Source organism: Hydractinia symbiolongicarpus, chromosome 7, assembly GCF_029227915.1.
Source record: "Hydractinia symbiolongicarpus strain clone_291-10 chromosome 7, HSymV2.1, whole genome shotgun sequence".
NCBI lineage: Eukaryota > Metazoa > Cnidaria > Hydrozoa > Anthoathecata > Hydractiniidae > Hydractinia > Hydractinia symbiolongicarpus.
Window position 1 is genome coordinate 18,520,020 of NC_079881.1, and position 18,863 is coordinate 18,538,882.

At 33.0% G+C, this 18,863-nt stretch overlaps 2 protein-coding genes across 2 annotated transcripts; one reads left to right on the plus strand and one right to left on the minus strand.

Annotated features, from left to right (window-relative positions):
* The first annotated feature begins 1,647 nt into the window (after window positions 1-1,647).
* LOC130649594 (paramyosin-like) lies at window positions 1,648-15,079 on the plus strand. Its single transcript, XM_057455905.1, has 22 exons — window positions 1,648-1,763; window positions 4,701-5,077; window positions 5,154-5,316; window positions 5,634-5,708; window positions 6,064-6,139; window positions 6,738-6,781; window positions 6,912-7,031; window positions 7,420-7,474; window positions 7,550-7,578; window positions 7,932-8,279; window positions 8,401-8,455; window positions 8,700-8,902; window positions 9,326-9,403; window positions 9,553-9,774; window positions 9,852-9,945; window positions 10,446-10,785; window positions 11,013-11,069; window positions 11,554-11,625; window positions 11,780-11,872; window positions 12,212-12,268; window positions 12,520-12,580; window positions 13,267-15,079. The coding sequence occupies exons 2-22, from the start codon at window positions 4,713-4,715 to the stop codon at window positions 13,417-13,419; spliced, it is 2,760 nt and encodes a 919-aa protein (XP_057311888.1). The 5' UTR covers window positions 1,648-1,763; window positions 4,701-4,712; the 3' UTR covers window positions 13,420-15,079.
* LOC130649604 (uncharacterized) lies at window positions 15,044-18,858 on the minus strand. Its single transcript, XM_057455919.1, has 2 exons — window positions 18,722-18,858; window positions 15,044-15,993 (listed from the first exon to the last, which is right to left on the minus strand). Exon 2 carries the CDS (start codon window positions 15,869-15,871, stop codon window positions 15,392-15,394), a length of 480 nt encoding a protein of 159 aa, XP_057311902.1. The 5' UTR covers window positions 15,872-15,993; window positions 18,722-18,858; the 3' UTR covers window positions 15,044-15,391.
* Between the last annotated feature and the right edge of the window lie 5 nt (window positions 18,859-18,863).

Sequence of the window (18,863 nt, forward strand, 5' to 3'; positions counted from 1 at the left end):
TAAACGAGGAAAAGATGTTTAAATGCGTAGACATAATCCTAAAATACGTGAAAAAAAGATCTTGGTCATCGGCGTAGGCAAAGCGGTTCTGTTGATAGTACTTTCGCACAGGAAATAAATTAATAATTAATAATTCAGAGGATTATGCGAACTTGTGGTATTGATTTTAAAATTAAGAAAACATAATTCGAGTTTCATTCAATCTTTATTTTCAAAGTTTACACAAAAAAGAAACTCTATTTGTAAAACTGTTTAATAAATGATTGCTTCACATCGGAAAGACGGTCTCTTTCGATTCAGTGGGGAAACTCACTTTTCTTTTTATGAAGTTTCATTTTTAAATAAAATTGTTTTTAAAGAAAACTAAATCGTCTGTGATTTATCTGTGATTATCTTTACTTGTCTATAACTCGTCTGTAACTTGTCTGTACTCGTCTGTAAGTCGTCTGTATTCGTCTGTACCCGTCTGTTACTCGTCTACACACTCGTCTGTAGTTTTAGCACAGATCAAAGTTTTTTATAAGAGTTTTTCAAGGAAAATTGACAGTGACTGAGCACTCGTTCGAATTATAGAAATATTTGAATTATAGGGATTCAAATTTCAGGGAGTCAACTGTACAAAAATCAATCAATGCTTTTCTTTTTCTTGGACATTATTAGGAAAGAGCGAATTTCAAAACCAATGGAACTGCCACTATTTACAAAAGTCGAAGAGCAGCGATGTCCATGGAAAATCCAATTCTCTTTTCTTCTTTTCAAAAATTAGATTTTTAGATCAATCCTTTCCGATAGATTACACCGATGAGAGCCCTTGTAAAGAAGTTAATAGCAAATGAATACACAAACTATTTCGAATTCGTTTCTTATCATGACCTTGTAGTAAACATGGCAACTTTGAGGTTGAAAATTTGTCATAAATTTTGCTTCGTAACGCAAATAAGATAGAATGTAAGATTAACGAAGTAAAAACTCTAACTCTGTTTCAAGTTGTCTTTTTTGTTTTCTATTTAAGGAAGTTCCTTTGATAGACTCATGTGAGCTTAGTTTCGGCAAAAGTAAAGATTATTTTTAATAAAACAGATTTTATTTTTATGCACTTCCCGGCCATCGTAGTTGTTTGGTATAATTGCTAGAAAAAATTCTTGGAGAACCTTACTCTTATGTTCCTTCGAATTTCTAGTTGAGTAGTCTTCCCGCCTAAATATTAATAATTTGTACACAAAATCAATGGAAGTATAGATAGTTCTATTGTAAAAGGAAAGAGAAATTAATTAATTGGATGTTCTCAATTAGTCTCAGTTAACTATTAAGAATTTTCCCTCTGGTCACAAGTGTTGAGTGATTAATAAGATGACTGCCCATTTATTTTACTCATTTTTCCAATGATTTTTTGATAAACCTCGTCCTAATAGTAAAGGGCAGGGTTATTTTTTCGGATTCCATTTGCAACGAATTAAATGTAAAAAGCCTGAAGAAACCCTGGAACTTACTGCCTCCGATATGTTTTATGTGTTGTGATGGTAACCAGTCTTTGTTGGTCTACAGGCCTTTGTTCTTTTGTTTGCGCGAAAGAAATTTCTGTGTTGCTATGATTTGTTTATAACATGGTTGCACGTACCATAATATTATATAAGATTTTACAATCGGCATACTTATTACTGCAGATGACCATTTCAAGATGGCAGACGGGAAAAAAGGCCATGTGTATATCAAAACATTCGAAAAAATATAGAGTTTATAACAAAACTTTTCGATAGTACTTGGTAAGTTGATTTAAATTATATATAAAATCTTATATGTAATATCTCTTTTTTAAGGAACGCTTAAAACTAATATAACTAGCTATCTGTATTTTATTTCAGTTAACTACAATAGCTACCTAGCTACTAGAGACCTAAAAGCTGATAAATTTTGTCTTTAGAAGAAATTCTTGATCGTTCACTTACAGGTCCATTTACAATAAAAAGAGTATAGAAAAGGCTGGTTAGTTTGAACTACTATTGGTAGCCACCCCATGAATGTTTTCTTAAGGTAGACAACTTTGTGTGCAATGTAATTTGGTACTGAGGGCAATGGGGATATACCCTATGTATTATCTCCAGGAGGGGCCATGGCTTTAATGGGGAGTATTTAATGCTCATTTTGAGCTACACAAACCCATTTGGGGTCCACGCTCTACCAGATAACTCCCTGCAACATCACACAGTGGTGTGCCATCTCCCCAATGGCATGGCTTTGATGGGTTAATCTGGGGCTATGGAAACATTCACTCACCCATATTAAATCGCCGCTAAAAAAAGGGTATCAAAGAAAAGAAGAAGAAAATAGTTTTAAAAAAATGAATCAAGTGATGGCCACCTAATTTAGATCTTTCCTTCTGAGAAATCTTTTAATTTTATTAAAGCTTACCCCAAAAACAAGTTGCTGCATATGAAAGAGCTTGAAAAATCTTTATTGGTTTCCAAGATGTATATAGAAGTCTTGAAATTTTAACTAATTATGTGGAATTATAACATCATCGATTGGCATTGGTGAAAATTAGGGTAACTAAGCATTAATATTTGTAAATATATTCAAAATATCAAACTGGTGTACTTACTAAAAGCAGTGGCTACCTAAACCAGCTGAAACCACCAATATTTTCAACAGCAATGAATGATCAAGGCACATGTAAATCATACCTGCAATACTGTTTTATTACCAGAAGCAAATCATCTCAGTATGCATTTTATCCAGTGGGAACTCAGTGGAAGGTATATAGCATAAGTATTGGGTTTTTTTAAAAGTAAATTCTGTTCAGAACATGTTTATTTTTAATGTGTGTTAAGTTAAACAATGATATTAAAAAACGTTATTACACTTGTTTAACACAATTGACTAGTCTAAAAAGGTTCAGATTTCAAGCTCTGGTGCTGTACAACAAAATAAATATTGTACACCCTGTATGCCTTTGTGAGGGAGACCAGGATTTGATTCCCTCAGGCAGTGATTTAATATGTGTGAGTAAATGTTACCATAGCCCTGGGTTAACACAAGCCATATGAAAGAAATTGGGGAGATGGCACACTGTATGAGATGTTGGATGTTGCAGGGAGTTGTCCGGTAGAGCGAGGACCCTATTTTTTATTTCTTGAACAAATAAACTTGTTACCTTGTTTAATTTACAATTGAAACACAATATAGTAAGTAGTCTGAAAAAAAAATAAGAACAATGATGCATTAAGTTGACTAAATAAACCAAACATAAAGCCGTTTTCTCAAAATATTCTTGCTTTCTAACTTCCAACACCCTGTTTCCATAACATCGTAGGAGTAAAATAAGTAACCACCAGTTTTTACAGAATGACCAGAGAGCCAGCAGCGAACGAACAGAGCAAGCAGAGAACCAGCAGCGAATGAACTTAGAACTCTGTGCAGGAGAACGCAGAAAGTAAAGCTAAATACATATTTTTCTTCTTTTCGTTTTTTTCAAACATCTCGAATGCAACGAGACACAAAGAAGGTAGTTATACTCAAGTATATATCACAGTAACATGGGGTTATTTTTTAGATAAATATTTATAATATGTATTTAATTATAAGAAACATATTTTTTATTTTAGTTTAGATGTTTCTTATTTTAATAAATTAGTGTTATTGAGCCTCAATCACAGCAAATAAATTTATTATACATTTACCTGTTGTGTTTTATGAGCATTCTTCAGGTCTATTTGTCCAAATTTAGTTCTTGATAATAAAACACAATTTTAGAATTTAGCTTCAAGTGTTGATATGAGAAAATAGGTTGGTTTTGTTGCTAATCAAGCTCTATAACATGAACAATCACAGCAACATAATTGCAATTTAGTCTTCATTGTAGGTGAGAAAAGGGAACAGCACAAGCAAAAATAATTATAGGTAGCTTGAGCAAGAGTTGTAAGAGAATTCATATTTAAAACGTATATCACAAGGCCTAGAGTAGTGCTGTCCTTCCATCTATCCTTTTTTATAGACCACAATTAATAAGATATTGATTCCGAAAAGATTAGCTTTGGAACTCCTGACTCGACCCCAAGTTGCTTGCTTCTGGTTATATGTATTAGTGTCGAAATAATCCCATATTTTTGTCACAATGTGTTACCCATATTTAGTGTGCAGTTACTTTGCAATGGTTTCAGAGATCTGAATGATTTTTTAGTTTTCTCCTTCCTCTATGTTTATTTCTGTAACTGTAATTATTTAAAGTGCTCGTTCTGTCACTATACTGCTAGTTCACTGCTAGTTCTCTGGTCGATCTGTATGGACTGCTGGTTTTCTGGTTGTTCTGTGGAGACTGGCGTTTACGTATTTTAGTCCTAACGTTCCTATACATTTTTTATTTTTTTACCTGTGATTGGTTTTTAATATTTAATTTAAAAATATATTTTGTATATATTTTATTTCTTACAATATGATCTTACAGCACTTAATACTAATGTATATGCAGGTAATTATGGTAACACAAAACCTGTGGAAAATTATTCCTGCATAAGCTGTAATTCTTATATAAACGTTGGTGTCATAGAAAGAATATTGCCTTTTCTATCTAATGAATCAAGAATTTCTAAACAAATTTCAATCAAGTAGTAACCATTTAAATAAACATGAATAAACATTGGATGACATCAATTTTTTTTTTTTAAAGAAATAATGCCTCTTCTCAATTAAAACTCTATTTTTAGAACTGCTCAATCATGGTTAAGATGGAATTAGATTTTGAAACAGTGTTAGATGTTGCCTTAGGTGGTCCTGAGATAGGACCACTCAATCTTTACGTATTACATGGCTTAATGAAGGAGGTTTTTGAAAAGTTTGGTTTGTCACAAAAACAACTGATCATTGATGAAGAGGACACCAACTTTTGTGATGGTTATAATTTTATAAAAAGCAAGGTAGATGAAAAGAATATGCGTCCTCGAACAGCAGGTGGTGGATACAGTAGAGATAGGTCAAAAGTCTCTGTCATTGTGTCTGATTATGCTCGGAGTCCAATTGGTCAACAAAAAGCTGAAGAGAAAAAATCATCATTGTTACCTACAGATGTGGAAGATAGATTGAGGTATGGTTATGCTTTGAATAACTTTATTTGTGATAGTTATGTCTGTTTAAACATGTACACAATGTGATCTTTTTAGATATATTGAATCAGAGTTGAAGATTGTGAAAGACTTTCCGTCTGTTGATGAACTCAGATGTTGGGCACAGGAAAAAACTAGTCCGGACACAGTGGTTACAGATCTTTGGCACTTTGTCAGTTTAAATCATAGAATGGGTGGGGCGGAAGAAGGAATTGAAAAGGTTTGTGCATTCTTGCATTGATTTTTGTAGGATCTTTTTTCACTGGGATGTAAACATTGTGTTTTGTAGTAGATATTGATGAAAATATATTAACCAATCACATTGTGGTTACTATTTTTTGTGAACTTCTGTACAAAGGCAAAATTTAAACATGCATGCTTCAAAACAAAGTCAATCATGTACACAAATGTGTATTAGAAAAATGACTAAATTTCCAAAGTCATCCTACAAATTAATATACATTTTTCTTTTATTATCTTTAAATGTTTATACAGGAAAGCTGTGTAATTGAATATGATTAAACACTTTCTATTTAGTTGACAGAACTGGTAGACAGGCTAATTCCAGAGTTAAAAAGACTTAGTGATGAACAAAATAAAGTGAAAGGCCAGGTAGGTGTGCATGCTTGTGCATCTGCAAAAGAGTCCTAAGTATACTTCTGCAAATACAGGAACTCTTATTGTAAGGCCTATTCTTCATGTTTTGGAAAAAGGTAAAGATGTAAGATGTATATTTAAGATACAAATCTGATGTTTCTTCATCTCCAGAAACTTGAAAAACAATAAAAGTTTGCTTTTACAGAATAAGCATTTGTCTTCAAATCAAGTAAAAACTCTTAAAAGAAAAAAGCTTTATAATAATTATTATTTACGAATATTTTTTTATTGTTGTTTATCAATGTTCTAATCCAGCCCACCGTTAATGAAGTTTTTTCTCTCATTTGTGTCATTATTTATGTATTTTCAGATTGATGACTTATATAGTCAGTTGAAAGCATTGTCAGATAGATCTTCGCGGATTGATGAAAGAATCGATAATGCTGGTGAGTCTGCCTGCCTATAAAGTTTCTGCGTTTTTTTAATCTTTTTTGTTCTATTGTATTGGGTCCAGTAAACTGAAAGTTAGGTAGAGCAAGTAACTTAGTTTATCTGATACACAATAAAATCTGTGATAAAAGGCCTAATGCACTTTTATGGAAGAAAGTGTTTTACAGAACAAGTTTGCAGTTTAAATATACACAAAATTTTGCAGGAAAAACTTTTGCAGTTCTACTAAATTAGAAGTTCTCACAGGAAAAATCTTTTTCGATTTTAAAAACCCTTTTACTTAGTTCCAAATAGATTTGATGATTTTTTCCTTATAGTAGTAAAATTCTCAGACACCATTTCTAATTGGCACTTTTCACAGAAAATATTCTTGAATAAACAAAATATATTCCGTCTTGTTTAACATTTGTGGGTTGAAGCTTACGACTTGTTTCAGAAAAAAACTTGCTTATCCACACTATATAGTCAACCTAAATTTAAAGGGGTTGACCTAAAGCAAGAAGAACATAAACCTTTAAGGTATCTGTTAAGTCTTGTTCCATGTGATCCAGCAATGTAAAAACAACTATTACAATATAATTTTTTATTGTATAGGAAATCTGGCTAAAGAGAAGAGTGATGAATTCAGCAAAGACCTAGTAAGTTTACTTCACTTTTTCAGAAAACAGGAGTATACTGTTTGGTCAATTTCTCAAAAAAACTCACATGGTTTTATCGTACACTATTCCTGAAAAGTCTAACGAATAACCTTATATTCTCTTGATATAGAAAAATCTTGAAGATAAAATGGATGGATGTGCGAAGCTTATGGACTTAGAAGATTTTGTGTTGACTGATACTTTCGTTGAAGCTCAGGAAAATGCGAAAGCTGTAGCAAAAAATATTCAGGTTAATTATTTCAAGTTTATTAGTTGTAAAATTTACATTAAGGATTACTTCTAACAAAGTTGACAGTTGCGTATTTAAAAAATGTTAGTTTTTTTCAATTTTAGGAAAGTTCAGAAACTTTTTATTAGTGGAACTAAAAAAAATTTCATGTGAATATTTAAGTGCAAAAAAAAATAGATTATTAGCGTAAATCAAATCAGTGTTTTTTATACCATGAGGGTCGATATGTACTTTATTTATGAAACTGCTTTATATGGAGCAGAAAAAGTATTTTGATTTCATTGGGTATTAACTATTACCTATCGTCTGCAAACAAAACGACTGTTTAACCTACTTGTTTCCTCGTTTTCTTGAGCAATGAAATTGTAATAACCGTGTTTATTTGTAGGACGAGCTAAGCACTAAAGCTCCTCTCAGCATGCTTGATGAATTGGCAGACCCAGGTATTTGTTAGCTTAATAATTACTAGTATAGAATGTCAAATGTGCGAAATTTATTATGATTTTTTGTTGTTGTAGGGGAATTGAAAAGATTGTCAGAGTTAGTGGTGAGTGCTTTTTTTTCAACATAGCATTTAAACGTGATTTTATCACTTAAAAAAGCTACACATTGCCATTTTTTATTTTTATTTCTTTAACTTGGATATAAATATATCTTGGAAAATGTTTTGGAACTAGTTAATCTGTTTTAAGAAAACCTTTTCAAGAAAGTGTAGAAATCATGTAATCCACTATAACAAGATCTTAAAGTACATGAATTATATGTACGCTTCGACTGCTTTTAAATAAATGACACGCTAAACGTTACAACATACAAACATGATTTAATTCCTGTTAGTAGACAATAAATTTGTTTGTGTTAAAAAATTTGATTATTTACTAGTAGCTATATTTTTTTCAGAAATCCCTTCGGGAGGAAATGGAAAATGCTGCTTCAAAGGACGATCTACAGCACTTAGAATTGTATGTTAAGTGGCCACAACTGGAGGACGCTTTGACTACCTGTTCAAGTCGACCTAGCAGTCAGATTGGAAAGCGACACGATAGCCAAGTGGGAAGCCGACCAAACAGTAGCAGTCAGACTGGAAGTCGTCCAAGCAGTCGGCATAGTGGTACTTCAGTTAATTCGACTCATAAGGCCTGTCCAACTAAAATCTACCCAAGTGAAGCTTGTGTACAAAAACTTCGTGAGATTGGAATGTTGCCAGAAAGACAGGCTGCCTTGATGGATGCTTTGGAAGTTACACGGGTAGGTGAAAAACGTGTTGTCAATGTGTTGGTAATTATTTGTTGATTTTTTATGGCTAATCGCTAATTAACATTAACTAAGTCTTCCCAAAAAAATTGTTACAATCTGTTATTTATTTTAGGAGCAACTTGCTAGTAAAGCTGATAAATCTGATTTGAAAGGATTTCTCACTCAAGGTGAACTAATTTTCCACATTTAATCCTCTGTGTATCACAAATACCTGTTTTATGAATTTGCTAGTTGTCAGCTTGTAAAAAAGTCCACAGGTTCAGCCGTTGTAATATCCTGGGCTTCCGAATTCCACCCGTCATACAAATTCCTGGCATTGTTATTGCGTGATTCCTTAGCACCACTTGATTTTGATGCTAACAGACAAAATACGGTTCTTATTATAGAGAAACTTGTTTTTCGTTCTTTCAGATGATTTGAATGAGTTATTGAACCTGCTTCGTAATTTACGTGAAGAAGTAAATGGACTTCAGCACTGGCGAAGTTTAGTGGATGACGAGAAAGTTCCTGCACTGAAAGCATTGTTGAATGAATTGGAAAAACAAATGGCTGATTTATTAAGCACAATGGATGATCTGCAAGCTGAAGACAACAGAAAACAAAAAGCAATTGAAGTAAGTTGTCGTTTTCACTTGTTTGTTGTATATTTTGTTTTTTCGCGAAACATGAATAGTTTGCTGGATACGTTCTAGTGGTATTTAACTTGTGTCATCTATTTACCGTTAACCATCAAGAAACATTTTGCGACATCATACAATCGTTGAGTTGCGGATGGACGATATTTTTTGTTCTCAAAATTTGGTTATGCATGATTTTATCACAAGCTAGTCAAGACTTGCGGTATTGAGTCATTGGCGTAGTTTAAAAACAACGTCATCCGCGCTTGCTGTGACATACTAAATACTTCTTGCAGATTGTCTTCACCAAAATCCTTGATTTGTTTTTATGCCAATTAAAATTTGGAAATTAAAAAAAAAACTGACATATTTATTAACAATAATACTAAATTATTTCCCTCTAATATTCTTCTATTATAGGCGTTAAGTTCTTCTGTTGACCGGTTGGAAGAAAACAAATTAGATAAAGATGATGAAAGGCTGAACCGACACGAAAAGGTATTGTTCTTATTTGGGTGTTTGCGATTTTTACAAAAAATAAGTTTATTAAAAGTCCGCTCATTTGATTTTCAATTTTTTTAAAAAAATTACTTACTTTAATAAAGAAATTTTACACTTCTGTATAAACACAATTTTTACTGTTTCAGCTACTTGAAGACTTGGGTAAGTCAAGTCATGGAGACGAGATTGATAGTAAGAGACGTGGAAGTGAGACTGGTAGTTTGAGACGTGGAAGCGAGACTGGTAGCTCACGACGTGGCAGCGAAGTTATGAATTATAAAAATGGAGTGACACAAGATGAGCTTGATGACGCAATTGCTAAATTAAATAAAATGTTACAACAGCTTGCAGATAGGTTGCGTGATCACGTGAGTATTTCTATCATGCTTAATTTGATAAGTTTGAAACTCTACATAGTTAAAACATTTTAATTTTTCTCTGTTAGGAAAGTGACTACAGGAAACAAATGGCTGATGTGTTGGATGATTTGGATGATAAGTTAGACAGAGCGGAATTACAACCACTTCGTGAATATCTAGGTATTATTTTGTCTCGTCCTGAGATGTGAAAGGACTGAAATGTCTTACTCGTGATTTCCTTTCTTTGTTAAATTCAAGCCTCTTTTGAATATTAAAGGATTTTTGCTTTCCTCTGTGGATGCTGATTTTTTGTTTGTTCTAAAGGTATTATTAATACCGTACTATTTTCCAGCGTATTAATATTCGTGCAGCGAAGAAAAATATATTTCGTGCGTATTAATTTTCGCGCAGTCTTAATAGAAACGAATTTCACGCGTGTTAATATTCGCGCATTGATAATTTTTTTTTTGACTTATCACAATTTTAGTGCAAAACTTTTTTTTACTAAATTTCACTAAATAACGCGAAAAAATTTACTACGAATAAGGTCGTTTGCGCGTTTTAATATGCTTACAAGCACTGCGGTGCAAATACATAGTGACTATAGTGATAAACCAAACTATTCTATTTCGCACTGCATCATTGTCTCATTCGCTGTCTAACAAAACTTCCACTTTTAGAAAACCGTTACAATACCCTGTCCCAACAACAGGCGGAACAAGACCAACAACGAACACCACCACACGACTCTAAAAAACACAAATCGTCACCACGCAACGGCGTCACTGTCACACATACATTAACCCAGGACAATCCAGCAGCGTACAATCCGTCGAAAAATACTTCCTCGTACACACCCACGAAAGGAACGCCCGGTCAATCAAGAAGCTCGTCGGCTTACACCCCGTCTAAAGGAACAATGCCTTACATCCATTATGCGGATGATGTGGACTGTAGCCATCCTCACTATGGACAGGGTGGTTTCTATCCCCATAAGAAAGAAGCGGCTGCAGTCAGAACGTAAGAATCTTTTTTTATCCTGATATGGAAACCATTCTATGTTTATTTACGTTTTCTATTTCTTTTTTCTTTTTTGAGTGATCATCTTTTGATATGAATAATCTTTTAAGCAAAACGCATATAAATCCATGTTATAAAATACAGTATACACTCTACCCCTCTTAAAATGTTTTGGGGATCACGCCCCTTTTTTCCTGTCGTAAAGATAATTTTTTTTCAAATTTTAGTCAAATGAAATTCAACTGTTTATCTTGCGATCGACCATTGACTATGCAGACAAACAGGTAAACTCTTCTCTTCGTTTTTTATACTTTTTTTTATTGAGACTATGTATTATCCAGACAAAACATTATCGAGGCCAAATATTATCGAGATTAAATATTATCGAGACAAAATATTATCAAGACAAGATATTGTCGAGGCCAAATATTATCGAGACAAAGTATTATCAAGACAAAATATTATCGAGGCCAAATATTATCGAGACAAAATATTATCAAGACAAAATATTATCGAGACAAAATATTATCAAGACAAAATATTATCGAGGCCAAAAATTACCGAGACAAAATATTATCAAGACAAAATATTATCGAGGCCAAATATTATCGAGACAAAGTATTACCAAGACAAAATATTAGCGAGAAAAATTATTGAGGCAAAATATTCTTACTAAGAGAAGTCTCACATGCCAAAATCAAAATACTATTTAGTTGTTGCATTAATGTTCTATGCAATGTGAATGATTTTGAAATTTGTTATTTTCAGCCATCTGCAAACAATCCGTGGTCGACCTTTAAATGCGTATGAATTAGATCAGTTACGACTATTACAAAAAATGTAAGTGTGGCCATGTATGTTATTTCAAGCTCATAGAAGTACATTTTGTTCATGTAAAAATATAATATTAACACCTTTCCTTTTTTTTCTAGTAACAAACATTATCATTTTTTACTTTATAGTACTCATTATCTTGTTTGTCATTATATTCTAGCTTGAAAGGTGACAATGCTGGCAAATCCACTCGAGCTTGCGGTGGAAAACACACTTCATCCACCCCACCAAAACGCATCACAGCCAGAATCAAGTACCATGTTTTACTCTTTATTTTTTTATTTGTTCTCTCATTGTTTTTTTTCCTTTTCTTGTATACAGTGTCGTCTGTACTTTGCAGGGTAAGAGTGTAGATGAAATATAACTTCGGTGCACTGCCAAAAGACTTTATCCATTCACCTCTTTATTTATTTATTCATTCATTTATTTATTCATTTTCTTTATTCATTCACTCATTCACTCATTCACTATGTATTTATTTGTGCATTCTCTTTAATCCACTTATTCACTCACTCATTCACTCCATTACTCACGTTAACTCATTCATTCATTCAATTAATTCAATTATTTTTTAATGTAACTTTTAATTTAGTTCAAGCACAAGTTTACCAGCAACAATGAGACAAGACCCTGATGAGATCTTAATTGAGTAAGAAAGATTCATTTGTTACTTATAGATATTTAAGGTTATTAACATATCCTATCTGCGTCTTGTGTCTATATTAAGCGGATAAATCGCTTCGTTGATTTCCTGTTAGCCCTGGCCAATGTAACTAGGGAGTTTTTTTTAGTCAGTACTAATGTAAGTCGATTGTATGGAGCGGAGTTACAAATCAGTTGATTTTAAATAATATTAGTGTCAATGAGGATGGTATTGAAATGCATTAAATATCTTTTTAGTGGCGAAGTGGATATCGAAGGTTTAGATGGTAGATTATACAGAGGATTGATATCAAAGAAAGTAAGTTGAACTTTCGTTGATGCTGCAATCATATATGTTTGTTTCGTGATCGTTCGTTCTGTTTTGTTTCTTTCCTTGTTTTGTTTGTTTGTTTGCTTTTTGTTTGTTTGTTTTGTTTTGTTTTATGTGTGGAATACACCAGCATAGTGTTATTTGATAACACATGATGATCTTGTAGCCGAAAACTAAGAACACAATACGAACAATGACAAGGCAAAAAATTTACGCACAAGAAACATTGAGAAATATCTTTCAAGGCAGAGTTTTTCACAGAGTTAAATGTTGCATTTTATGAACAGTTCCAGGATGAGCAAGTAAAAAAACAGAACAATTCCAGGGTATAATCTAAAAAATTCTGAACTATAGCTGCTTGGGTCCCATTACAAAATTTGGTAGCTATAGGATCTTGTGCAGGGTAAATCGAGCTTTCATGTCTTTCCTCATGAGTCATTTTAATAATGCATTATATTCCTGTTGAAATTTCGAGTTCAATTTCTGATTGGAAATTAGCTTCAGGCTGAAACCAAATTTCTTAGTTGCAATATGAAAAAAATTGTAATTTAAGTATCTTACCAGGGATAGTATTAGTTCTGGGAAAGACAGTGACGTTATTTTTTTAACTTTCACACTATTGATCTCATCCTGCTGAAAAATAGGAATTAAAAGCATGTGTCCCTTGTGTTTAGGATCTAAAGAATCATTCACGTAGTAAATCTGCGACCGCCCAACTACGTACAGTCAGTCCACGGCCTATATCTGGCAAAAGTGTTGATTTCACATCCTCGTTAAGTAGTGGTCTGGGAACCACTCATAGTTCGTTTGATATTCAAATAGAATAAAAGAAGATAAATATATATATGATTGGTTAATGGATAGTATATACTGACCAGTCATATTTAAGTAATCAGTCTAATTTGTGAAGAAGAGCCGACAGGTTGTGTTCGTGAGTGGGTTTCGATGTTGAAATTGATTACATTCACTGAGACCATTTTCACGCCATTTTGTTCCGCTACTTTTTTCTCACGATGCTGTAGTGGTATCGGGGCAAAATCATTTCGCTTTTGTGTCGAAATGGAAATATTTGATCATTCGAAAAGGTTGAGTTTCGTGTGAACCGATACCTTATCCAGTACGAAATTCGTGAAGCGATCTCTATTCGCAACGTGTGAACATGGTCTTAGTAGAATATATTATACCTATCTGCAACGTGTGAAAATGGTCTTAGTAGAATATATTATACCTATTCGCAACGTGTGAACATGGTCTTAGTAGAATATATTATACCTATCTGCAACGTGTGAACATGGTCTTAGAATATATCATATTATAAGTTATTTAATGCGAGAGAAAATTAAAAGAGGTAATATAATTCGGATTTTTAAATTATTTTTTTCAAAACATGATTTCTATGATACATTAATATTTTTTTAAGTTTATAAAACCGGCCAGAATGTCGTACATAGGAAGGTTTGATGTACAACAGCGGAAAATGTTTGTCTTAAGATGCCTAATAGAGGACGCTATTTTGTTTTTGTGTTCACATACACGTCTTCCCTTCTTGTATTAGTCTTCAGTTATCGTCGATGTTAAGTTTATGGAGAAACTAGGTTTAAATGCTAACGGTTAATCTTTTACAAGTATTTGCGTCGGCATAAGTAGGACTTATAAAGTAAGCTAGGATCGGCAAAAGTAGAACTTATAAAGTAGGCCATGGATCGGCATGGTGTGATTTGATATGCCGTCAAACTCAAGTTTCCTGTATTACTTCAGAAAATCTTTTTTTCTGATAAGCTGCTTATGCGTACTCTGTGACAATCTTGAGATTTTCTGTTGGATTGTCAAACTGAATTTGAATTAGATAATAATTTCTAACATTTGCCAAAAAAATAAGACAACGTTCTAAAATGTTCCAAATGTCCATGTAGTTTCAATTAACTTTAAAAATAATTTCTAAACACGATAGTTTAAGGGCAATGTAATCCCCAGGTAAATGGCGAAATTGTGTTAACTCCTTAAAATCCGAAAACAGGATCTTTAAAGTTTTTTGGCTCTTCCTAAAAATTCTAAAATGTTAAGAATTTGGAATTCCTAAAATTTTTTTAGAACCTATTAAAATAAGATTTTCTAATTTCCACCCTAATTTTTCCTAATTTAAAACCCAAATTCTCAAAACGACTACAAAATCAATAATACTTTTATATTTTCTAACGCTCTTATTTGGTTGACTGATGTCCTTAGGAAGAACTTAACTTTATCTGCAATGAGAATGCTATAGCGTACAAATTCAAAGCTATTTAATTATGCAAATTTCCAGGTTTTTCCTGCCTTAAACGAGTATATTTTTGCTCCACATGCACGAACTGAAAAATATAGATCAGAATATAGATATATTTTTTGTTTTTTATATTCTAGATATAATTTAAATTGTGTATATATTTTATAATTATTATAAATTATTTTTTTGTACAGTTATTAAAATATTTGATTAATTCGTCACAATTTGTTGTTGTTGTTGTTGATTGTGAACTCCAGTTCTTAAATATTAGTCTTTTTTCTAAGGGACCCCTTCTCAATTGTTGACTTTTTTATCCAAAATTATATACTTTCAGTTTTCTATATTTTGAAATTCTTCATATGTGATATTCATCTTTCGATTATTTAGATTTCCCATCAGTCTTTCTAGAAATATAATAATTTAGTAGACCTTTTTCCCACCTTCACTTTTGGCGCCAAAAAGCATTTCAACGTAACTGAACTTTAAACTTATCGGAAATTTTTGAACCATAAACATCAAATTGTGTGTATTATCCTTCAACTAGCGTGTACCAGGTCATTCAATAAAGTTTCAGCAGATTTCGAGTTTTTTATAAAACTGTTTAAAATTCTTCTGAGGTGCTGGGACTTTTCCAAACTTTCATAAAAATATAACGGCATTTCTGACTCGATAAGCACTCCTATCAAGATAACAGCTATGGATCGTTTGTCTCGTTTGGTCATAATATTCGCGACTTGTTTTTTAGTAAATTCCTCCTTGTTTGCTACATCTCTTTTAATATCTTCAAAAGATTTACGCGGTTTGATTAATCGAGGTGATTTTTCAGTGTTCTGGGTAATCAAGTCATTCCACGGCGATTCAATTTTGAGTAAAGTGTATCTTCCTCGCTTTTCGTCGAAAGTTTGAATAGTCCTGACGGGTTGAGATTTCATTCTGGCGGTTTTATATATTGTTGGATTAAGAAATGGTGAGGTTTCTTCCATCTCGTCAGTTTTCTTCTCAATGTTTCGCCACATAATTTTATAACCACAACAAAATGCTACTCGTAGAGGGTGTCCCGCTGAAAAGTTCTTACATCTACACCTGCTCCCAACCCGTAGTTTCGTATGAACGTTTAAGTGTATTTTTATAACGCAATCTAAAAGAAAACGTGTTTTACTTTAAATGTTGTTTTTTCCTTTCCAAAAAGTTTTTTGTTTTGCTTTAACGCTATCCTAAATTATTAACAACTTCTGTGTTTTAAATGCAAAAATTACGCATCACATAAGAAAAGAAACTAAGGAACTAAACTTTATTTATAACACGAGTGTTGTGGGTTTATTTCAATTGAACTTGACTGAAGCGGCAAAAATGTTTTATGGCTTCGCCGAAACACGGTCAAACTCTCATAAAAGATTCTCTTTATGTAGACTAATTCGCGTAATAAGCTAGAAAGGAATTATAGGGAACATAATGGCTGCTTACTTTGGCAAAACAATACGGTTACAGCAACTTGGATTTTCCTAACGAAGTGAAATTTTTTAAACAGACATTCTCCTTAACCGGACACATTTTTTGTTTTCGCTTAAAAACAGTTAAGAAACTTACCGGTTAATAACACGACACGACTAAAAAGAAGATTACCTTAAGGAGAAAAGTCTGCTCGGGCTACTTAAGGCCAGTCCCTTTTTATTCAAAGGTCATATTCAATAACTCAAGTTATAAAGAATCTGGCATAATTTATTGGCCACCATATCATTATATGAATAGTAAAACGGAGAATTCAAATTTTGTGAAAAATTTTGATGACGTCATATGCCAAAAACGCGCTTTTTTCGCGCTTTCTTTGAAGCGGTTTTCCGCGTCATTGAACAAGTACAATTTTTGCGACAAAGGGTGTAAAAGCGCGTCTTACGTGGTCTATTTACAGGATAACCCTGTCGTAAGTTTATATACATCGACAAAATGCCGAAAACGCGCATTCTATTAAATCTAAATCTATTTTTTGAAATTGACAACGTCATATCTTCGCGGGAGGTAAATATTTCAATTTGATACAGAGTATTCGAAAGACACTTCATGCCAATACTTGCTTTTATGCCACTTCCCGCGAAATTAAAGACCCTTTAATGGTGCGGAAAACCGCTTGAAAAAAACTGCGGGTAAAGCGCGTTTATGGCATATGACGTCATCAAAATTTTTCACAAAAGTTGAATTCTGCGTTTTACTATTCATATAATGATATGGTGGCCAATAAATTATGCCACAATCTTTATAACTTGAGTTAGTGAAAATGACCCTGAAATAAAAAAGGACTGACCTTAAGTAGCCCAAGTGGCGAGAATCTAATTAAAATTGTCGGTCAAAATTTATTGTGGCGGACGATTAAAAATTTAATTTTGGCGGAGATTTAATTTTGCGCACGTAAAACACATAATTTGGTCAGAAAACTTAGGTTATAAATATTTTGCTTTTCACAAACAAACAAAAATTATTATGTCCTTCCTATGTTTTTTTTCTATAATTAATAGAATTTGCTTGTCAACTTAAAAATTAAACGTTTACTTTATCATGTTTATACTGTAAGTGGTGAAAAGTTTTGTTGACTAAGGAAAGTCGAGATTTGAGTCTGGCTGTAGATATTTACACATTTCTCCTGTTTGATTGCATATTCTCAATTCTCTCCTCTGATAGCCTTATTCTGTTCAAAATGGTTGCATCGCAGCTTTGATTTACCCTCCTTAAAGTAATTTAAATTGCTCCAAGCTAACAGGCGAATATCTGATATGAATATCTGAGGACCGGCAAACACGTTTTCAACGGAATAATACGACCAATCTTCTACATGTCGTATTTTGCATGTTCACAATCTTGTATCTCTTCTGACATCGGCGCGCAATACGAACATCGTCTCACCGTCCCAATATAAAAAGTCGACAAAAGGCGCTGTGAGCGGGGTTGGCTGCGCGAAACTTTATTTCGTTTCCCACGCAGAGTAAATAATTCACTGACGGGCGAACTATTACTTTTAGTTTTTTTGTTTATCAATATTTAAGATCAGATGAAAAAAATATTTAGAAGTATCAGGAAAAGTAGTGCTGGCCAACTTTGTTCTCATAACCTTTTCTTTACTGAAAAGAGAATGAAGCACTAGGAATGTGTTTGATTGCTAGCGTTCGGTAGTGAAATATCGTTGGTACGAACTTGTAAAGCCACAAACAAAATCTTTGGATGGATATAATATAATCAAGCTTATACTACACACTAATACGATTATTTTATCTATTTCCAATATTATTTAACGGCTTCTTAACGCGATATATTGGCCCATTTTCTTAGTCAGATTTGATTCTAGTGAATTAGTTGCTGAGGCATCCTCGTCTTCGGGATTTTTTGCTTTAAATTTTCTGGTTCTATTCCGCGAGATTTACACACATAAAAAATACATAGAAATTTCTTGTAAAAATAGATCGCAGATCTTACTTACTCTCGCCACAACATTGAATTCAGTTGTTGTTCTTTAAAAAGTAAAGCATGAATACAATTTTAACTTAAATACGTCGAAATTTTACGTTTAGTCTTTCTCGGCTAAATATCTACCTTTTCAAACGCTAAATTTAATACCACTTAATTTACCAAAAAATTCATTATAAGTTGTTAAGCGGTACAGAAACTATACAAGCGTCGCGTATACGATTTAATTAATACCAGGTAAGCGTCAACGCAAAAAAGACTACTGACATACGAGGTCGCGTGATATGTACTATAGGGTGACGCGTGCGAAGTGATCTACGTCAAAACGTGACACCGTTTAACGCAATTCATAAAAAAGTAATAAATCTCTCAATAAAAACAAAACTTTATTTTAATAAATTCACACACCTTACCTGAAATCTGAACCTTCTTTCTTCACGTTATTTTAACCCGCCAAATGATAACATAAACTCTTTTTATCAGTTCTGTTTTCTCGTGAATAATGAACAGCAGCAGTTCACAAAGAAAAATACGAAAGCAGTGAGGGAGGAGTAA

Excerpts from the sequence above, each read along its gene's own strand:
- LOC130649594 (XM_057455905.1), top strand. The coding sequence starts at position 4,713 with ATGGTTAAGATGGAATTAGATTTTGAAACAGTGTTAGATGTTGCCTTA. Across the intron at positions 9,404-9,552 it reads GGCTGAACCGACACGAAAAG|CTACTTGAAGACTTGGGTAA; the intron begins GTATTGTTCTTA and ends TTACTGTTTCAG. Across the intron at positions 10,786-11,012 it reads GAAGCGGCTGCAGTCAGAAC|TCAAATGAAATTCAACTGTT; the intron begins GTAAGAATCTTT and ends TTCAAATTTTAG.
- LOC130649604 (XM_057455919.1), bottom strand. The coding sequence starts at position 15,871 with ATGTGGCGAAACATTGAGAAGAAAACTGACGAGATGGAAGAAACCTCA.